The sequence below is a fragment of the Molothrus ater genome, chromosome 30 (assembly GCF_012460135.2).
Source record: "Molothrus ater isolate BHLD 08-10-18 breed brown headed cowbird chromosome 30, BPBGC_Mater_1.1, whole genome shotgun sequence".
In the NCBI taxonomy this organism is placed as follows: domain Eukaryota; kingdom Metazoa; phylum Chordata; class Aves; order Passeriformes; family Icteridae; genus Molothrus; species Molothrus ater.
In genome coordinates, this window is record NC_050507.2 from 1763172 (window position 1) to 1784189 (window position 21018).

The window sequence follows — 21018 nt, forward strand, 5'->3', positions numbered from 1 at the left end:
GCCGCGCTTCAGCCAATGAGCTCCGCCTCATTCAACCTTCTGAACCAATGGGCGGCAGGGGGCGGGGCCTGCGGGGCCCGTTCATCCAGTGGGGGAGCGAATACTTTGTAGCGCGTAAGGGGGCGTGGTCATGGGAGGGGCGGGGCCTCAACGGTGGCGCTGGGCTGGACCCGGCGGGCTCAGCGGCGATACGGGAGCGGTACCGGAGCGGCCTGGACCGGCGTGGCGGTACCGGCCTTGCTCTCCTGCCCCTGCTCCCGGCAGCCCTGGCCGGCCCTGCCATGCTGGCCGCAGAATGGCCCCTGTGGAGCAGGACGCGCTGGCCGTGCGGGAGCAGCTCTTCCACGAGAGGGTCCGCGAGTGCATCGTGAGTGCCCGGGGGCGGCGGGGAAGGGGCTCGGTGTGGCGGGGGGAGGTGGGAGGGCGGCTGGGGGGCTCGCAGCACTCCATGGGACCGTCGGGATCGCACGGCTGTGGCAGGGCTCCACACCCCTTGCTTATCGGGGCCAGAGCCGCCGTGGCCGCGTGTGCCCAGCAGATAGTGGGGTGCCATGGCTGGACCCTCCTGAGCCTCTGCCGCGACCCCTCTACCCGTTCCAGCAGTCCCAGCTGCGCTCCCGTCGTGCTGGGAGGGCTGGAAGTGCTGTGCTGGTGTCTGAGCCGGGCCAGCCCCATGCCAGGCTCCTGGCTCTGTCCTTGTCCCCAGGCCAGCAGCTTGGGGTCAGCAGGACCCTACAGAGCTCCCTAAACCTCGGACACAGCTGGGGCTGCTCCTCTGCTCAGGGATGGGGATGACCTGGATGTCCCGGTCCTGGCATCTCCTGAGGGCCTTGGGGGTGCTGCAGGCACGGCAGCCAAGGGGGCTGTGACCAGCAGGGCCAAGGCCACCTTGCCACAGCCACATTCGGTGCCTACAGGGCAGAGCTGGTGGCCCTGAGCCCCTAGACCTCCATCTTGGGGTGCTACATCTCAGCCAGGAGCCCCTGGCTTGGCACACAAAACCTTCTTAGCCTGACTTCACTGAGTACAGGAGGAATTGGGGGTCCCCCCACCAGGCAGAGTAAACCAGGGGGTACAGCCCATGGCAGGAGGGAACCTGTGGCCTGAGCCCCTTCACTGGGTGGGAGCAGGAGCAGAGGACCTGCTGGGTGCTGCCCTTTTGGGAGTGCAGAGCTGGGCCAGCTTTGGGGGCTCCCTGGCATCCCACTGGCACATCCTGGGCACCCCCAGGCAGGCAGGAGGGAGGTGCCACAGCTCCTTCCTGCTGCACCTGTGCCAAGGTGGAGGATTCAGGCGACCTTTCCTCATCCTGCCGCGTTCCCAGAGGGATGAAAGGTCGCCGTGTTCCCTGAACATCGCCGGCGCTGGCCTGACCTCGGCGTTCCAGCGGGGGCAGCAGGGACACCTGCAGATGTCCTTGGCTCCTCATTCAAGGCTGTTCTCGTGGCTCTGCCAGCAAGGCCAGGGCTGTGGGACCCAGCAGTTCAGGGATGTCCCACGGGGTCACAGATTTGCCAGCACAGGCTGATCCAGGCCTTCCTGGGTGGGTTCTCAGCCCCCCTCCCTGGTCTGGGGGCTGTGCCAGCCTGTGGGCACCCATGCATGAGGCCTGGGTGCAGTGCCCATTGAACAGATAGGTCTGAGCACACCAGTGGGGTGGAACCAGGGCCAGGAGTGGAAAAACAAATAGGGTGGAGCTGACAAGCCCCAGGGCTGGCAGCATCCCCTCGGGGCATGCCCACAGTGCCCACACTCCTCTGCCCACAGATCTGTGCCCTGCTCTTTGCCAGCCTCTACATCCTCTGCCACTTCATCATAACCCACTTTAAGAAGCACACGGATTTCACAGCAGGTAAGAGAGTGGGAGCTGCCAGAGCCAGGCAGCCCTCAACAGCCAAATTCAGCCTCCTGAGGGTTCTTCCTGCTCCTCCATTGCTTTTGGCCTCCCTCAGCACCCCCAGTCCCACCACAGCCTGATTACTGTGACACCAATTGCTGCCCTAGGTCGGGAGCAAAGCCAGAATTCCTGGGAGGATTTCTGCAGCATTTGGAGAGGGGAGAACTCGGGCAGGGGGAGGCAGTGATGCTTTGGGCAGCCCTACCTCCCCCAGCCCTTTGATTTGGGATTTTGTCCCCACAGTTCATGATGACGAGGACGCTGCTGTCAACAGGATTGCGTGAGTTCCTGTTTGTCCCCTTCCTCATCCTCTTCCTCAGCCAGGACACCGTGTCCTGTGTGCTGGTGATGCTGGGGGGTAAAACTGGGCTGTGACACCCAGAGGAAGCCTGACCCAGAGGTGCTGCTTGTCCCTGTGGCAGGTTGGGGCTCTGTACCTTCACCCTGGCTGTGGCACTGGGTGCTGTCCTGCTCCTGCCCTTCTCCATCATCAGCAACGAGGTGCTGCTCTCCTTCCCCCAGAATTACTACATCCAGTGGCTCAACGGCTCCCTCATTCATGGTGGGTGACCCTGGGCTGGCCCCAAAATCTGTGGGCCAGCGTTGCCCTGCCTGGCAGCTCACCCCATGCTGGTTCCCGTTCTTCCAGGCCTCTGGAATTTGGTTTTCCTCTTCTCCAACATGTCCCTGGTCTTCCTCATGCCCTTTGCCTACTTCTTCACCGAGTCAGAGGGGTTTGCAGGATGCAAGAAGGTGGGTGACCCTGCACTTGTCCCCACCCCTGTCCCCTTCTCTGTGACTCCCTGCTAACCCAGCTCCTGCAGGGCATCATGGCCAGGGTGTATGAGACCTCGGTGGTGCTGCTGCTGCTGACCCTGCTGGTGCTGGGCATGGTCTGGGTGGCCTCTGCCATCGTGGGCAACGACGCTGCCAGTCGCCAGTCACTCTATGGTGGGTGAGCTGGGCTCTAGACCCTGGCACTGAGTGGAACAAGGGATTTCTGGTGCCCCTGGCCTGATCCTGCTGTCTCTGCAGATCTCTGGGAATATTATCTGCCCTACCTCTACTCCTGCATCTCGCTTTTTGGTGTCCTGCTGCTGCTGTGTAAGTTGTGTCCTCACGAGGCCCTGCTCCATGCAAATAGGGTCTGGAGGGGCCATGGCTCATGGCTGAGGCCTCCAGGATCCTTCTGAGGGTGTGGGGAGGGCTAGGATGGTGGGACACCTCCTCTTCAGCCTCTCCTCCCACCACAGTGTGCACCCCCTTTGGCCTCTCCACCATGTTCACTGTCACTGGGAAGCTGCTGGTGAAACCCCGGGTAAGGCGTCACCCCACAGTCCCTCTGCCCCACATTTGGGGGTGACTGTCCCCAGGGCTGCCATTCACACGGCCCAGCAGCCACTCACAGGCTCCTCCCCCACCCTTCCAGCTCCTGGAGGACCTGGATGAGCAGCTGAGCTGCACAAGGTTTGAGGAAGCCGCTGTGTCCCACAGGATCCGCTCTGGTGGGTGCTGCTGCTTGGCAAAGGGGAGAGCAAGGGGTGGATTGGGGGGTCCCTCTACCCCACCACAGAGGAACCCTCATCCCCCTGAGCCCCTTGGGTGTCTCCCCAGCAGGCAAAGCTTCCTGCTGGCTGAATCTGGACATGGAGATGCTGCGGGAGCAATTCTTTGCCATCCGGAGCAAGAGGAAGAAGCTGGGTGAGGAGCCTGGCTGGGGGCAAAGGGACACTGGGTGCCCTCCAGGCTGGCACTGGGAGCACTGGGCCCTGGCAATCCATGGAGGGAGATGGGCTGGGGGCTGCTACCTCCCATCCTGCCCCCTCAATCTGCCCTGGGGTGGGAGCTGTGCCCCCCTCTCACCTGGGCACCTCCTCCCCACAGAGCTGCGGCACCGAGCATCGCCCTGGCAGAGGAACCTGGGCTACCCCCTGGCCATGCTGGGCCTCCTGGCACTGACAGTGAGTTCAGGGCTCTCAGGGGAGCTGGGGGTGCTGTCCCCATCCTCACCACCGCCCTCACTCCATCCCTGCTCCTCCCAGGGCATCTCTGTGCTCATTGTTTGCTTCCACGTCCTGGAGCTACTGCTGGACGATGCTGCCATGCCACGGGGCATCCAGGTACCCTCCTGGGGGCATGGCACAGCTCAGGGTGGTGTCCATGGCTGCTCTGGGGACCTTCCTCCTCGACCTGCTCCCTCCTCTTCCTGCAGGACGCCTCCCTGGGCCAGGTTTCCTTCTCCATCTTTGGTTCCTTTGGAGCTGCACTGCAGGTTGTCCTCATTTTGTATCCTTCAGGCGGGCACTTGTGTCCCCAGCGATGTCCCCTGTGTCCCCAACACTGTTCCCAGTGCCAGCCCATCCTGTTTTCCTCCTTAACACTCCTTGCAGCTACCTAATGCTCTCCTCTGTGGTGGGCTTCTACAGCTCCCCCCTGTTCACTCGGCTGCTGCCAGAGAGGCAGGACACCCCCCTCACCAAGGTAGGAACAAAGGATGGGGCTGGGGGGCTCCTGTGGGCGTGCAAGACCCTGTTCCCTACTCTGTGTGTCCCTGTGCAGTCCCCATGTGGGAGGACAGTGCCAGGCAGGACCCCCTCTCCAGTGGTTCCCTGGCATCTGGAAAGTTCCTTGCCCACCCTGCAGAAGCCCCCCCAAACCTCCTCCTTCTCCCCAGATCATCGGGAACTGTGTCTCCTTGCTGGTGCTCAGCTCAGCCCTGCCTGTCTTCTCCAGGACACTGGGTGAGCCTCCCAGAGGGATCAGGGTGATGCCTGCATGGGGGTGCCGCCCCAGAATGGGGGTGCCCTGACCAGTGTACCCCCACCCTGTGCAGGGATCACCCGTTTTGACCTCCTGGGAGATTTTGGCCGCTTCAACTGGTTGGGGAACTTCTACATTGTCTTCCTCTACAACATGGGCTTTGCTGGGCTCACCACGCTGTGCCTGGTCAAAAGGGTCTCCTGGGCAGTCCAGGCCGAGCTCATCCGTGCCTTTGGTGAGGACAGGGACATGGGGACACAGGCCTGGCTGCTGGGGTGTCCCCTGTCCCCCAGCCTGGCTCTCACACTCTCCCTGTCCCCAGGTCTGCACAAGCTGCCGCTGCCCGTGACGCGCTGCAGGACCCGCAGCAAGCCCTGCTAGGGCTGGGGGACAGTGGGGGACAGGGACGTGTCCCCCCTTCCCCTCACTGTGGTGGCTGCCAGCCACAGAGCTGGCCCTGACAGCGCCTGGTGCCTCAGGGCCCCTCAGGGAAAGCTGAGACACCTTTAGGGTTTGCCCCCCCTGCTCTGTCTCAGCTCTTGTGCTACTGAGCCTTGGCCTTGAGCCACATCCCCAAGGGGTGTGGGGTCCCCCCGAGGCTGTGCTGGCTGCAGCCCCCCCACCCCCATTTACATACCTCGTGCAACAATGGCTGGGACCACCCGCCCCAACCTCTCCTGGCCGCTCCCTGGGGTCTGGGTGAGTTTTAAATGCTGCCCCACCTGTCCTGACACTATAGAAGGGGGCTCTGTGCCCAGAGTCAGTCCACACCCCACCCCTGTGTCACTCTGGGGCTGCAGGGGGACACTGGTTGTCCCCTGCCCACCCTGAGGCCTTTGAGGTCCCTAATGGGGAGGCCTGGGGTGCAGGGCACAACCCCCCCCCCCCCCACCTCCTTCAGCTTCTTGATGTGATGAGTATGTCAGGTCTCTGTTACAACAGAACTTGTTTGGAGAAATAAATAGTGACCGTTTTTATATAAAAATACTTGAAACTGGGGGTTTTATTCCTCCCAAGGGCAGGGCCGAGTAGGAAAGGGGCAGGGGTGGGGTGTCCCTGCCTTGGGGGGGGTCACAGTCCTGCCCCTCTTTATGGGCCCTATGAGGCCTTAATTAACCCTCTTCCTGGTTGGGGTTAACGAGCTTCTTCCAGGCAGGGCAGCTCCCTGCCCGCTGCCCGGGCTGGGCTGAGGGACCCCGGGGGTGTTGGGGGGCTCCAGGAGGCTTTGGGGTACGGCCTGAGCTCCCCCACATGAGGGGCAAAGCAGAGGCTTCACCTCCTGGCACGGAGGGTCATGCAGCCGGAGCGGAAACTGCCCCGGGAACCGGGGGAACTGGGGGAACCGAACCCCCACCCATCCTGCCCCGCCTGGGGCCGAGCCAGGCCGCCCCCCGCCCCTCCATGGCGGGGGTGGGGGGCCCAGACCCCCCCTCTCGCCGCCCCCCCCCGGTTGGGGCCGAGCAGGAAGCGCAGGAAACCTGGTTTATATTGCAGGAAATGAGGCCATCGGTGCCCGCGATTTCCCCGCGACCTGCTCCCCTCCCAGTCACCCCGGGCTGGCACCGGGGCTGCGGGGGAGCTGGGGGGGGGGGGGGGGACCGGGACCCCCTCTCCGATCCATTCCCAACCTTCCACGACCCCGCTGCTGCCTCCCGCCATCGCCGGGGCCCGCGGTGCCCTTGGGTGCTCTCCCGGTAGCGCTGGGGGCACGGTCCCGGTGCCGGTGCCGGGGGTGCCCATGGCACTGTTGGAGCCCGGTGCCAGTCCCGGAGCAGCCCAGCCCCGTCCTCGGCGGTACCCGGAGCCCTGGCACAGCCCCGGTCCCGCTCCAGGGGTGCCCCGGTGCCGCTCCGGGGCTGCCCCGGTGCCGCTCCGAGGGTTCCCCGGTGCCGGGGCGCGGAGGGGCCGGCCGGGGCAGGGCAGCCCGGCGGGGGCGGCCCCGGGGGATGTGGCCGCCGCTGCCGCCGCTCCCGGGGGCCGGCTCCGAGGCGGGGCCCGACGGGGCTGCCCAGCGCCGGAGCCGAGCGGCCACGGTGGGGGCAGCCCGGCCGGGGCGGCGCACGGTGCCGACCAGCACCCAAGGCAGCCGGTACCGGGGGCTGGGCCAGGAACGGGGACCGGGACCGTGGGTCGGACCGAACAGAGGGGACCGGGGTAGTGCCAGGGAGCGGGTCCCGGGAGCGGGGCTGTGCCAAGGGGACGGAGCAGGTGCGGACACCGGCGGCACAGCCTTAGAATAAGGAGGATCCTCGGTGCAAGGGACAGCGGGAGGAGGAGAAGGACCGGGACGGGGAGTGAGGGGTCCCGGGTCCAGCAGGCGGTGACAGGAGAGGTTCCAGGACCAGAATCGCGGCGTTCGGATGGGATAAGGGGGGGTTCCGGTACCGGAGAGCAGCGGCACCAGAGCGCGGGATTTAGACGGGAACGGGGAGCAAGACTGGGACGCGGGGTCAGATCCCGGTGCCGGTCCCGGGGCAGCCTTAGGAACGGGGTGCCCAGCGCCAGTGCCAGGGCAGTGCCCGGAGCTGGGTGCCGGTGCCCGGTGCTGGGACGCCGTTCCGCGAGGGTTTTCCCTAAGGCTGGGGCTGTGTCGGGAGCTTCCCGGGACCGGGGTACAGGCGAGAGGGTGCTGATCCCGTGGGCGCGCAACCGGCGGCGCTCCGAGTGGGTGGCGGCACCGGCGGGAGGAGGGGGGTACGGGGGGGTGGTGGTCAGTCGTTCCGAGCGGTCACGGATCCCGCAGCAGCGCCGGGACCGTGGGTGTGAGAAGGAAACGGCGCCGACCCGCCCCTGGCACCGCGACCAACTAAAAGCCCCGGGGCCACCGCACCGGGACCATGCCCGCCCCAGCCGCCCGTGCCCCCGGTGACTGAACGGGACCCGCGGAGGCAGCGGGGCCCGGCGGGCGGGATGCCCCGGTGGAGGCCGCTCGCCCTCGTCCTGCTCGGGCTCGCCGCCTGCCTGCTGGCCGCGCCGGTGCTGGGCTGCGGCCCGGGTCGGGGCCCGGTGGGGCGGCGGCGGCTGGGGCGGCGGCAGCTCTCGCCTCTGCTCTACAAGCAGTTCGTGCCCAACGTGCCCGAGCAGACGCTGGGGGCGAGCGGGAAGGCGGAGGGCAAAGTGCTGCGGGGCTCGGAGCGCTTCAGGGAGCTGGTGCCCAACTACAACCCCGACATCATCTTCAAGGACGAGGAGAACACGGGGGCGGACCGGCTCATGACCGAGGTGGGGGCTGCGCCCGGCCCGGCCCGGTCCGGCCTTGCTCCCGGGGGCGCGGGGCCGTGGGGGGCGGCGGGGGGGATGGGCGGGATCACAGCGACCCTCGACAGGGCTCACGGACCTTTCTCAATCGGCATCGACGCGCTCAGGGGCTCACGGAGCTTTCCCGGTCGCCACCGATGCTCTCCAGGGCGCACCGATCATGCCGGGGCTCACGGATCCTCCCGGGTGGCACCGACCCTCCCGGGGCGCAGGGTCCCCCCCGGAGCCTCCCTCCCGGCAGCACCGGAGCCCCGGGACGAGGCGGGACCGTCGGGGATTAACGGGACGGGATGGCACCGGGGGCACGAGGCACCGGCGGCTCCGCTCCCCCAGCGCCGCCGCGTCCCGGCCCCAAGGACAGCGCGGAGCGGGAGGCCCCGGTACCGCTCTCTGTGCTCGGGGGAAATCCGGGGCGGCGGGAGCCCGGGACGCGCCGCGCGCCCGTCGGGATGCTCACGGTTGCCATGGCGAGGGGCGGCCCCGCGGTCGCCATGGCGACGGGGGATGCTGCGAGTGGTCCAGGCGGCGCCGGCAGCTCCCGCGAGCCGGGACGGCGGAGGCGGCGGGGCCGGGGCGGCGGGGCCCGGCGGAGCCGCGGGCACGGAGCCGGCCCGGGGTGCGGGTGGCTGAAAGGGCCCTTTGTGGCCGCGGCGGCATTCCCGGAGCCTGAGGTCAGCTCCGGGCTGGAAGGCGCCTATTGTGGCCGGGCCGGGCCGGGCCGGGCCGAGCGCATTCCTGCCCCCCCGCCGCTGCCGCCCCCCCCCGCCCGGCACGGCCGCCCCGGGCCCGCGCCCCGCACTCCCGCCCCCGCGGCCCCGCGATCCCGGAGCCGCTTTGTTGAACGGGGGAGGGGGGGACACACTGGGGCACTGAGGGACGCTGTGACATCAGCAAATGCCGGGGTTGGGGAGGGGGGACAGGGGCAGTTCCGACCCCTGCACGGCACTGCTGATGGGGAGAGGCACCCCAGAACCGCCCAGGACCCCCTACTGTCCCTGTCAGCCCAGATTTGGGGCTGGTTCAGGGTCAGCCGCCCCCAGCTCTGCCTCACGGCCCCCCCACCAGGTTAATCAGTCACAGCGGTGGCCGCGGGGAAGGTGACACCGTCCCGGTGCCCGTCCCGCTCCCGTGCCCGTTCTGCCCGGCTGCCCGTGGAGCAGCTCCACCGCGGGACCCCGGGGCACGTTAACGTTCAACCCACACCCAGCCACGGGAGCAGCTCGGCCATGACCCTCTGTGCACCCTGGGTGGGGGGGCACCCCCACAGCAGCAGCCCCTTTGCAATCCTGGTGTCCGTCTGTCCCTGTGTGTCGTGGCGAGGGTGACACCGGTGTCCCCACAGCGCTGCAAGGAGCGTGTGAACTCGCTGGCCATCGCCGTGATGAACATGTGGCCGGGGGTGAAGCTGAGGGTGACGGAGGGCTGGGATGAAGATGGGCACCACCTCCCCGACTCTCTGCACTACGAGGGCAGGGCTCTGGACATCACCACGTCCGACCGTGACCGCCACAAGTACGGCATGCTGGCACGGCTGGCCGTGGAGGCCGGCTTCGACTGGGTCTACTACGAGTCCAAGGCGCACATCCACGTCTCTGTCAAAGCAGGTACCATGCAGAAGGGGCTGCCAGCAGGGCAGGGGGCTGTAATTCCCATAAAAATCCCAGCTGACAGCCCCTGCTGCTCACCCTTGATGTCCTGGATCTGTGTGGGATTATTGTTCTGGTTGGTGTCTGGCCCCAGCCTAGCTCCTCCTGGCCCCCTGATTGGCAAAATCCTCACTTTCTCCTCTAAATTTTGACCAGATGGAGACAACCTTGTGGTTCAGCTCCTGCCCCCCACCAGGGCAGGGGGCTGTAATTCCCATAAACATCCCAGCCCACAGCCCCGCTGCTCCCCATTGATGTCCTGGATCCATGTGGGATTATTGCTCTGGTTGGTGTCAGCCCCAGCCCAGCTCCCCCTGGTCTACCTGGCCCCCTGATTGGCAAAATTCTCACTTTCCCCTCTAAATTTTGGCCAGATGGAGACAAATTTGTGGCTCAGCTCCTGGTGAGGGGAAAGCAATGCAGCCTCACAGCCCCAGAGTTGCTCCAGCCAGCAGCTACCATCCAGTCCAGAAGTGCCAATTGACAGAAAGTGAAAATGGCCATAAATGTCACCGTTGGAGCCCGGAACAAAGGGCATCAGTGCAGGGTGGACAAAGGGGCCCTGCAGCATTCAGGAGCTGCACGCAGGAAAAATAAAAATACCCCCTTTGTTCTGGGGGTGCTTTGGGGGGTCCGGGGCTCGCCGTTTCCCCTCTGGAGGTGGAGGTGATTGCTGGGGGACACCAATAACTCTCTCCATCCTCCCAGATAACTCACTGGCCGTCCGCACCGGTGGCTGCTTCCCCGGCCACGCCACGGTGACGCTGCAGAGCGGGGAGCACCGGGGCCTGGCTGAGCTCCGCCGGGGTGACCGAGTGCTGGGCGCTGAGCCAGGCGGGCGCCTGGTGCCCACCGAGGTGCTGCTCTTCCTCCACCGGGACCTGGGCCAGCGTGCCTCCTTTGTGGCCATCGAGACAGCCAGCCCAGCTCGCCGGCTGCTCCTCACTCCATCGCACCTGGTGTTCACAGCCCGGGGAGAGGGCAACGGTTCCGCCGCTTTCCTGCCCATCTTCGCCCGCCGCGTGCGCCCGGGCGACGCCGTGCTGGCCCACGGGGCTGGCGGGCAGGGGCTGCGCCCCACGAGGGTGCTGAGGGTCTCTCGGGAGGATGGAGTGGGCGTCTTTGCCCCCCTCACCTCTCAGGGCACTTTGCTGGTTAACGGGGTGCTGGCATCCTGCTATGCGGTGCTGGAGAGCCACCGTTGGGCACACAGGGCTTTCGCCCCTCTCCGCCTCTTCCACGGGCTCCTCTCGCTGCTGCCAGCCCACCCCGAGGTGGGCAACGGGACCGTGCCCGACGTGGGCATGCACTGGTACTCCCGCCTGCTCTACCGGCTGGCCGGGGGCGTGCTGGACCACGAGGCCCTGCAGGTTTAGGGGTGTCTGCCCCCCATTTCTGGCAGGTGATGCCACACACCGGATGCCACGGCCCTGGGCACCCTCCGGGCACGGGGAGGAGGGACAGGGGCACCCCCGGTGCTGTGGGGAGTTGGGGCTCCACACTGCCCTGGGGCATGGGGTGGGCCCTGTGCTGTGTCCTAAAGCCCCCCATGGCTGGGTCCCCACGCCCAGACCCCCCTGGTATTTATTGCTTTATTAACCACTGCACTGGGGTGGGGTTGGTGCCTGTGAAACCCCAGCCAGGCAGCACCAGACCCTGCCCTGGGGGCCAAATCCAGCTGGGGAGATGCCAAAAGCACCCCAAGATTGAGCAGTTGGCAGCAGTTCCTGCCTGTCCCCTTGCTCTGGGTCTGTCCCTGTCACCCAGAGTGTCCCTGTCACCCACAGGGTGGCCACGGGCACCCCGTGCCAGGTCCAACTCTAACCATGCTAACTGCTAACCCGCCCTGCTTGAGAGTTTTATTTTTCTATTTATAAATGGTAATATAAATGTCCCCCATGCCTGCCTGCCCTGGCAGGGGGCGGCCTGCTTTTAACCATTTCAGTTAAAAAAAAAAAAAACAAAAAACAAACAAAAGAAATACTACTATTTAATTGTTTGGGAAAATAAAGAAAATCTATGGCCCTATTGGAGCTGTGGTTGGGGTGTCTGCAGGGGCTGGAATTGACCATTCCAGGGGGTTGGGGGTCCCTGGGGCTGGGTATCCTGAGGGGTTGGAATATCCCAGGGTCTGGGCTGGGTCCCTGTGGGTTTGACATCCTGGGGCTCTGGGGGTTCCTCCAGGACTTTCTGGCCCCCAGATGGGCAAAAAATTCACTTTCCCCTCTAAATGTTGGCCAGATGGAGACAAAATTGGGGTCATCCCAGGCTGGAGGTCCCTGAGGATTGAGTCAGGCATCACGAGAAGCTGGGAATCCCTGGGGCAGGGCTCAAGGGGGGTCAATATCCTGAAATATCCCCGGGGGTCTGAGGGTCCTGGTGCAGGGGGAGGCAGCAATGGGGATTTTGGGGAGCAGGAGCAGTTTGGTGTGGATGTTCCTGGGTGTCCCCAGGCTGGGAAAGGTTGTGGGGAGGGATGGAGGGGGGGACAGGACAAGGACACTCCTTCCCTCTGTGAAAAATGCCAATCATTTGTTTTTAAAATTTTAAAAGTTTAACAGTAAGAAAATGGTTTTAAAAATAGTAATAGAATTAGAGTAATAATAATTTGGACAATTTGAATTAGGACAATATGAGACAATAGAGACAAAGAGTTATGGAGGTGTGGGTACCTTTTTCTGGGCAAAATAAACCCAAAAAAGGACCCACATTAACAGAGGATTAATCCTTAAAAACAATAGCCTGTTGCATATTCATACATCTCATACATGATGCATAAATTCCATTCAAACACAGGATTCTGTCTGGGCAGTGTCAACTTCTTCCTCTGAATCCTAATCTGAATCTTCCTGCCCGAGCGAGGCGGGAAAAAGTTTGTTTCTCCTGATAATGGAGCAATAAATTCTCTTTCTCTAAAAGATTTAGGTGTCCTGTGGCTGCTATCTCGGTGCGAGTCCTTTCTTTAGAAAAAAGTATCCTACATAGCATAGTTTCTATTTTAACATTACTTTATAACCTAAAACTATATTTAACGCACTACTTAAGAGAATTAGTACAGCATCACTCTCTAACACAACACATATCATCTTCATTTGAATATTTGCGAAAAGCCAAGGATAAAATCCGCATTTTTCACACCCCCCTCCCCATTCCCGCTCAGATTCGCGACCACCACGTGGCCACGTCCCTTCCCTCCGTTTTTCATGAATGGAGAGCCCCTCCAGCTAAAGCGCATGCGCGGCCTCTTAGCCCCGCCCCCCTTCGCCCGGCGCAGCCAATGGGAGCGGGCGGGCGGTGTTGTGGTCACGTGCGGCCGCCGGTGTAGTGGCGGTGGCCCCGCCCCCCCGGCACGGCGGGCGCTTTTATTGCGCTGTTTGCCGCACCCGCCCGCGCCGTCCCGCCACGTTCTCATCCCCGGTTACCAAACCCCGGGTCCGTGCGGGGAGATTCGGCCTGGGGGTGTCCCGGGCTCCGGAAAGGGCGGCCCTGCCCTCCGGGGGTCCGTTCCCGGGGTGTACCTGAGAGCGGGGCTGCTCCACTGGGGATTACCGGGAACGGCGGGTGTACCAGAGAGGCTCATCACGGTGGGACCCCACCCCGGGTGGGGGTTTGGGGCTGTGTTCGGCCTCGCCGGGACCTCCTGTAGCCCCGGGGCTGTGTTCAGCCTCCCCGAGACCCGCTGTGGTCCCGAGGCTGTGTCCCCTGGAGCCCCACCGGGAGGGGTTCCCGTTTCTTCGTCCCCTCCCCCGGGGTGATACCGGGACCACCGAGCCGCGTTGTTTCCCCCCACCCGGTAAAACCTCCCTGGGCTGTGAGCCCACGGTGGAGAGCTGTAAGTCCCGGGTGGGTGAGTAGGGGGCTGCCCACCCGGGGTATCTCTTCCTGATGCCCCTGTGGGACCCCAGGTGATGAGGACAGAAGTGTCCCCATTTCTGTGGGGGGTGCCCCAAAACCTTGTGCTGGGGGCTGAGGTACCCCTGGAATGAAATGGAAGTGGGTTTGAACCTTGAGGGGAGGATTTGGGGGGGGTCCCAGGCAGCCCCCCTGACCTGGTGCCAGCCTTGCAGCCTCCAATGTGCTGGTGGTGGTGGGCAAGGAGGAGTTCCACCTGATGCTGGGGCAGTTTGGGGGGTCTGGGGGGTGCTGTGGGGCTGCTGGGGCAGTTTGGGGGGTCTGGGGGGTGCTGTGGGGCTGCTGGGGCAGTTTGGGAGATCTGGGGGGTGTTGTGGGGCTGCTGGGGCAGTTTGGGGGGGTCTGGGGGGTGTTGTGGGGCTGCTGGGGCAGTTTGGGGGGGGTCTGGGGGGTGCTGTGGGGCTGCTGGGGCAGTTTGGGGGGGTCTGGGGGGTGTTGTGGGGCTGCTGGGGCAGTTTGGGGGGGTCTGGGGGTGTTGTGGGTCTGCTGGGGCAGTTTGGGGGGTCTGGGGGTGTTGTGGGGCTGCTGGGGCAGTTTGGGGGGGTCTGGGGGGTGTTGTGGGGCTGCTGGGGCAGTTTGGGGGGCCTGGGGGGTGTTGTGGGGCTGCTGGGGCAGTTTGGGGGGGTCTGGGGGGTGTTGTGGGGCTGCTGGGGCAGTTTGGGGGGCCTGGGGGGTGTTGTGGGGCTGCTGGGGCAGTTTGGGGGGGTCTGGGGGGTGTTGTGGGGCTGCTGGGGCAGTTTGGGGGGCCTGGGGGTGTTGTGGGGCTGCTGGGCAGCCACCCCTGCCACGGTTTTGTCCCCCCTTCCTCCAGGACGAGTCCTGCCACGCTCCATCATCAGCAGCATCCAGGGCTCCATCCTGATCCATTTGGTGATGTTCCCTGAGGGGCCCCCGAGACTGGGGGACAGGGAGGACCCCTCTGGGTCATCTGGAACAGGGAGGACTCCTCGGTAGGAGGAAGTGCCTCGATGTCCCTTTGTCCCCACAACTTCCAGGTGAGCTGAGAGCTGGGGGAGGACATGGCAGGTGCTGCCCCTCCTGGGGAGGGGGTCCCAGGGTGGTCTGGGCCCTGCAGAGATGAGGAGAGGCCTGGAGGGGGTTTGGGGTCCCACCTGTTTGTCTGTCTGTCCCCCTGGCATGTCCTGCCTGTCCTGCTGTGTCCCCAGCTGGGAGGTGAGGACAGATGAAGGGAAGAAGGTGGTGGAGTTGTGAGGGGCCATTTTCCTCCAGTCCTCAGCCAAGGAGAGCCAGGTGTGGGGCACAGAGCCCACCTGGAGCCCCAATGTGCTGCCACTGATGTCCCCTCATCCTCAAGTGACCACGGGGATCTTCATGAAGAGCACTGACAACTCCTGTGACAGATGCACCAGCCTGCTGTGATCCCAGGGGTGGGACAGACCCCTCCCCAGGGCCCTCCTCGGGGGGAGCCCCTCACTTTGCACAGCCTGTGGGGCTCACAGGGGGCTGGGGGTTCTCTCCTGCCCCCCCTCCCCACACACACAAGGACAGGTCGGGGCCGTTCCTGCTCCGGCAGCCAGGGCTGAATGCGGGTGTTGTTCCCCCGGACCCGTGGGAGTCGGGGCTGGAACAATTAAACTTTGTTTTGTCTCTAAAACCCCTGGATTGGGGGGGTTTGTTCCTTTTTTGGGGGGGGAGGCTCCCTCCAACCCTGGATGTGCCCCCTCCTCATGGGACTGAGCACCCCAAGAGCCTCACTGGGACCTTTGGGGGCTTTTTCAGCCCTGTCCCCCCCATTTCTCTCCCTGAGAACTTTGTGAGCGTGGTGGGGGGGGCTCTGGCTGCGGTTCCCCTTGTGGCTTATCTCCACCCAGTCGGGCTAATTGTTGCTAATTACACAATTATGGTGGTAAAGAGAAGCCGGAGCTGCTGGGGGGGGGGGGGGGGGGCATGAAGTGTTATTGGGGTGCTGGGACCAGGGTGGGGCAGCCCGGGGGGCTGCACGCCCTCGGTTGCCCTCCCAGATCGCTGGTTCGGGGGTTTGGGCTCGCGGGGGGCCTGGGTCTGACCCCCCCCCCTACCCCTCCCCGGGGGGGTTCACGGTCCCAGGGGGTTGATGTGGCCCCAAACGGGGGGTACCGGCCCCGTGTATCCCTTGGGGCGGGGGGGAGCAGGAGCGGCTGCTCCGGGGATACCGGAACCGGGCGCGCATGGTGGTGCAGGACCGTGGCTCAGCAGCAGCACGCGGTGGCAATGAGCGGGGATTAGGACCGGCCATGGCGGCTGCTACCGGGGACCACAGGACCGGGCATGGCGGCTGCGCCTACCGGGGATTCCCGGACCGGTACAGGGATACCGGCACTGGACACAACAGCTCTTCCGGACACACCGGGACCTGTTCCGGCGGCTCCTACGGGGAACCCTGATACCGGATACCGGCTGATAACGGAGACAACCGGCCCGGAACACCGTGGGCGATCCCCATCCCGAATCCCACCCTCCCATCGCGATCCGGGAGCCCTCCCTCTACCCATCCCCGGTGCCTCCCCGGTGCCGGTGCCGGTCGGGGTGGGGGGGCGGAGCTTGGCTCCTGTAGCCCCGCCCCCTCGGTGCCCACGTGCGCTCCCGCCCCGGCGCCGCCGGGGTTAAGCGCGGCGGAGGGATCTCCCCCCCCGCCCCGCCCGGCAGCGTGCGCTGCGGCCGCGCGCGCGCCGTCACACCCCCCGCGCCCCCCCCCCCGCCGCGGCCGCAGCGCCCGCCCGCCGCGCACCGTCTCCCTCCGCCCGCAGCCCCCGCCGCCCAAAGTAGTGCGGGAGCGGCGGCGCCCCCCGCTCCGCGGCTCCCCCTTAGGACCCAGCGCGGCGGCGGCCCCGGCGGGGCGGGCGGGGCGGGGCGGGGGCGGGCGGCGGGACCTACTTTCCTCTGGAAATGGCCGCGCCGGGGAGCACCGAACGCCCCGCGCCCCGAGGCCCGTCGGCGTAGGGCGGCCGCGGGGGTGAGCACCGGGCGGGGGGCGCGGGGGTGCAAACGGCCCCGCCGTGGGGCCCGCGCGGGCGGGACGGGCCCCGGCGGCCCCGGAAGGAGCGGCCCCGCGGTCGTGCGGGCTCCGGGCCGCGCCGCCTCCGCCGTGCCGCCGCTCCCGGTAAGGCCTGACCGGGGCCGGGCCCAGAGCGCGGCTCCCACGCCTTTGTGTCCGGTACCGGCGGGGCCCGGGCGGGTGTAGCGCAGGTACGGCCGGGCCCGTCGCTCGGGGCCCGGTGCCGGTGCCAGCGTAGGCCGCGGTGGGCCGGGGATCGGGGCCTGGCCGGTTCTATCCCCCGGTTGCACCGGGGAGCGGGGGAAGCGTGGCCCGGGAGCACCGGGGAGGGTGTGTGGGGGGGTGGTGTCCTCGCGTGGTGTTTCGGCTCACCGGGGGGCGCGGGCCTGGCCTCCCCCCGGCCCCGGAGCCTTTCCCGGCAGGGCCCGAATCCCCCCGGCCCCGGAGCCTTTCCGGGGAGGGCCCGAACAGCCCCGGGCCCACCGGGAACCGGGGCCAGGGAGGTGCTGGGTGGGACACGGCGCTTCCAACCCCGCGGCCGGGACCCTCCCCGCGCCCTCCCGGGTTTTCGGGGGGTTGGCGCTGCCCCGGTGCGTTCCCCGCTCCCCGGTGCCTCGGACTCTGCGTTGGGGCCACCCCGGTGCCCGCGGGTCCCCCCGTGCGTGCCCCGTGCTCCGGTTTGGGGTCCCCCTCGCTGCCCCCGCGGTGCTGGAGCCCTCTGGGGCTTTCGGGGTGCACTTGAGGCAGCGGTGGGAGGGGGCGGCTGTGGGTTTGTGGGTCGTGTTTTGGGGTGAGTCTCCCCCCCGTACCCATCCCGGGACCCCGTGTGCGGCGCAGGGTCGGTGCTGGGCCTCAGGAAATGGGGGCACAAGCAGGTGCTGGTGGTGGGGACCCCGTTTTTGCTGCATCCCAAATTCCCCGTGAATATTCCCCACGTGGGAGGCACTGGGGGGTCCCAGCTTTGCTGGGAGGGTCCTGAGGGCCCTGTTTGTGAGTCGTGTTTTGGGGTGAGTCTCCCCTCATACCCATCCCGGGACCCCCTGTGTGCTGTGCAGGGTCAGTGCTGGGCCTGAGGAAATGGGGGCACAGGCAGGTGCTGGAGGTGGGGACCCTTTTTTTTGCTGCATCCCAAATTCCCATGAATTATTCCCCGTGTGGGGGTCCCAGCTTTGCTGGGAGGGTCCTGAGGGCTCCTCAGGGTCTCGGTGACTCCCTGGGGTCACAGTTTGTGGTAGAGCTGGGGTCACTGATCCCCCTAAATCGAGGTCACTCGGGGGTTTGGTTGCCCCAGATATATTGGGGTGGCACTGGCTGCATTTGGGGAGGACCTGGTGGGCAGAGGGTGATGGGGGAGGCCAGGGGGTCTCCTGGGCCCCTGTGGGGCAGGTGCCACCCCCTGTTCCGGGGGGACATTCCCAATCCCAGAGCCTATAAATTGTGTTTGGGGGAGCGATGGGAAGGTGCTGCCCTGTCCATTGGATAGAGGGAGGCTGCAGGGTGCCAGGGAAGGTGCCACCATCCCTGGTGCTGATGGGTGTCCCCCCCCCTCCAGCTGTGGCCCCCCAGGAACGCCGGAGGCAGGATGGACGAACAGAAGGTGCCCAGCGAGGAGAAGGACGCAGCCGCGCCAGGTGAGCCGGGGACAGGGACCCTGCCGGGGTGGGCAGGACTTTGGGGACCTGGCCCTGTTTGCCCTGTGGTGGTGACACCCCCTGTCCCCACAGCCGATGGGGTCATGGCCTCGGAGGAGATGGGCAGCGCCGAGGGGGACCCCCTGAAACCCCCTGAAGGAGCCTCTGCGGGGCCAGAGCCAGACAACGCGGGCACGGAGGGACCTCCCGAGGCTGCCAGGTGAGGGTGGGGGACTCGGGGGTGGCGTGGAGCTATCAAAGGTGTCCTAAATGTCCCTGACACCCCCTGTTGTCCCCTCCCAGCCCGTTGGGCCGCCGCTGTGCCCTCTGCAACTGTGGGGACTGGAGCCTACACGGGCAGCGGGAGCTGCAGCGCTTCGAGCCGGTGCCCGACTGGCCCGAGCGGCTGGCGGGGCACGAGCCCCCTGATGGGCCCTGGCCCAGGGCCTCCCCCAGGGCCCAGCCAGCTCCCCCCAGAGCCAGAGCTGGCGGGTGACAGCCTGGCACAAATTGGCTTCTCCGAGGGGGTGACACCAGCGCAGCTCTTCGAGCCGACGGGTGAGTGTGATCACAGCATGAGAGTGCCCATCCTGCCACCTGAATGTCCTCATCCTGCCACCTGAGTGTCCCCATTCTGCCACCTGCGTGTCCCCAAGCTGTCCCTGACTCCCCGTCCCCACAGGGCACTGCTGGGTGCACCACTGGTGTGCGGCCTGGGCGGCCGGTGCGGGGCCGGAGGTGGCCGGCGTGGCCAGAGCTGTTTTCTCAGGGATCTCACAGGTGAGCAGATCCCAAAGGGGGTTCAGGGGGGTGGCAGGGTTTGCTGCAGACTTGCTGACCCCCTGGACTCCTCTGCCCACAGAAATGTGAACGCTGCGGGCGGGCGGGGGCCACCATCCCGTGCCGGGCGGCCGCCGGCTGCTCCCGCCTCTACCACTTCCCCTGCGCCGCCGCCAGCGGCTGCTTCCAGTCCATGAAGACCCTGCGGCTGCTCTGCCCCGAGCACGTGCCTGAGGCCGTGGACATGGGTGCGTGGGGCTGGGGACACCCCCCTGGGTGCTGGGACCTTCCTGCCCTGCTCCCAGCAGGGTGGAACCCCATGAGCAGGCGGCCCTGACCCCCTTTTCTCGTGGCTGACAGAGGACGCGCGGTGCTCGGTGTGCAAGGGGCCGGGCGAGCTGCAGGACCTGGTGTTGTGCACCAGCTGCGGGCAGCACTTCCACGGGGCCTGCCTGAACATCTCCCTGACGCCTCGCAAGCGCTCGGGCTGGCAGTGCCCCCAGTGCAAAGTGTGCCAAACCTGCAGGTGAGCCCCCAGACCTGCGGTGGGGAAGGGGGTGTGCACCCAAGGAGGGGTCCCAGCCTTCGCTTGCTCCTCTGCCCTACAGGCAGCCCGGCCAGGACTCTGCCATGCTGGTGTGTGAGGCGTGTGACAAGGGCTACCACACCTCCTGCACGGAGCCAGCCACCCAGGGCCTCCCCACCGGCTCCTGGAAGTGCAAGGTATGTCGTGCTCTCACTCGGGGGTGCGGGGTGCCTGCCCCCCACTGCACCCCCTGACACATCTCTGCTTCCCCCCAGAGCTGCTGGGTCTGCTCAGACTGTGGCCAGCACCCCGACTCCAGCTGCCAGTGGTCCCTGGGCTCGGAGGTGTGTGGGGACTGCCAGCAGCGCCGTGCCACGGCCGATGTCCCCACGGCGCCAGAACCCTCACCACAGCCTGATCCACCTGCCCAGATGTGAGTGGGGATGGGGGTGCTGCTTTGGAGGGGGCTCAGGCCCTCTGTGGGTGGGGGGCACGGGGTGGCCTGAGCGCTGTCCCCTCACCCAGGTTCCCCCATCCCAGGTCAGAGTCCCCTGTCCCCAGCAACTCGACGGATGCGCCCGTGCCCCCGCCTGAGCTGGAGCCTGTGGGGTGTGATGAGGAGACGCAGCCCCTCGTGGACCCCCAAGAGGCACCCCCAGACCCCAAAGAGGCACCCCCAGACCCCAAGGAGGCTCTCCCAGGCAATGCTGAGTCTCCTCCTGGCGAGCTGGCCTCTGTGGAGGTGCCCCCCAGTGAGGAACCCCCAGGAGAACTTCCCTCAGATGATCTGCCCCTCGATCAGCCGCCCCCTGACACGCAGCCCTCTGACATTCAGCCTCCTGAAGTGCAGCCCCCTGAGGAGCCCCTTCCTCTCATGCTGCCCCCCGAGGAGCCTCCCTGTGAGGAGCTGCCCCTTGAGACACCCTCCCTTGCTGAGCTGCCCCCTGACAGACCCTCCCTCGAGGAGCTGCCCCCCAGTGAATCCCACAATGAGCTGCCCCTCGATGTCCCTCCCCTTGCTGAGCTGCCCCCTGAGAAACCAGCGTTTGAAAAGTCACCCCCCCATGAGCTGCCCCCCGAAGTACTGCCCATTGACAAATCACCCCCTGATGAGCTGCCCCCCAATGAGTCACCCCCCAAACCTCCTCCCCTTGAAGAGCCACCCCTCAATGAGCCATCCCTCGATGAGCTGCCCCTCAACAATCCACCCCTCGAGGAGCTGCCCCTTGAGGAGCTGCCCCCCAGTGAACCTCCCCCCATCGAGCTGCTCCCCAAGGACCCTCCTCCCGAAGCGCTGCCCCCCGAGAAGCTGAGCCCTGAAGAGCCCCCCCTCGTTGAGTTGCCCCCTGAAGAGCCGGTCCCCAGCGAGCTGCCCCCCGAGGAGGACCTGAAACCACCAGGTAATCTGGGCACTTTTCACTGTCCTCTTTTCCCTCCTGTTGTCTCCGCTGGGTGTGGGGGTCCTGCACCAGGGGCTTTGCCTCATTCCTGTATTCCTTCTCTTGGGGTACTTTGGGAGCTGTGGGGGGGAAGTCTTGCCTCTCAATTCCAGGCTGGGTGGCACAGGGGGGATGGAGGGGATCCTCACACTCCCTCACCCCATCCTTGTCCCC

General features: G+C 66.0%; 3 protein-coding genes across 4 annotated transcripts in view; all 3 read left to right on the top strand.

Annotated features, from left to right (window-relative positions):
- The first annotated feature begins 295 nt into the window (after positions 1-295).
- LMBR1L (limb development membrane protein 1 like) lies at positions 296-5620 on the top strand. 2 transcript variants are annotated; one of them, XM_036399916.1, is made up of 17 exons: positions 296-367; positions 1768-1852; positions 2141-2177; positions 2320-2459; positions 2547-2650; positions 2722-2848; positions 2933-3001; positions 3151-3215; positions 3327-3402; positions 3515-3598; positions 3782-3858; positions 3940-4017; positions 4110-4183; positions 4288-4378; positions 4572-4638; positions 4731-4892; positions 4980-5620. In XM_036399916.1, exons 1-17 carry the CDS (start codon positions 296-298, stop codon positions 5036-5038), a joined length of 1467 nt encoding a protein of 488 aa, XP_036255809.1. In that variant the 3' UTR covers positions 5039-5620. The 2 variants fall into 2 exon arrangements, with proteins under 2 accessions (XP_036255809.1, XP_054373691.1); XM_054517716.1 differs by having other exon boundaries at positions 4731-5620.
- A 1947-nt stretch (positions 5621-7567) lies between these two features.
- Positions 7568-11310, top strand: DHH (desert hedgehog signaling molecule). The gene is made up of 3 exons (XM_036399969.1): positions 7568-7879; positions 9258-9519; positions 10270-11310. Exons 1-3 carry the CDS (start codon positions 7568-7570, stop codon positions 10935-10937), a joined length of 1242 nt encoding a protein of 413 aa, XP_036255862.1. The 3' UTR covers positions 10938-11310.
- Positions 11311-16213: 4903 nt separating this feature from the next.
- The window catches only part of KMT2D (lysine methyltransferase 2D), a 30187-nt gene continuing 25382 nt past the window's right edge, over positions 16214-21018 (top strand). Inside the window, 11 exon segments of the mRNA XM_036399849.2 lie at positions 16214-16426; positions 18021-18099; positions 18193-18319; positions 18403-18529; positions 18531-18657; positions 18782-18879; positions 18962-19127; positions 19240-19405; positions 19488-19602; positions 19681-19838; positions 19946-20805. Coding sequence (XP_036255742.1) covers positions 18051-18099; positions 18193-18319; positions 18403-18529; positions 18531-18657; positions 18782-18879; positions 18962-19127; positions 19240-19405; positions 19488-19602; positions 19681-19838; positions 19946-20805 — 1993 coding nt within the window. The 5' untranslated portion in view covers positions 16214-16426; positions 18021-18050.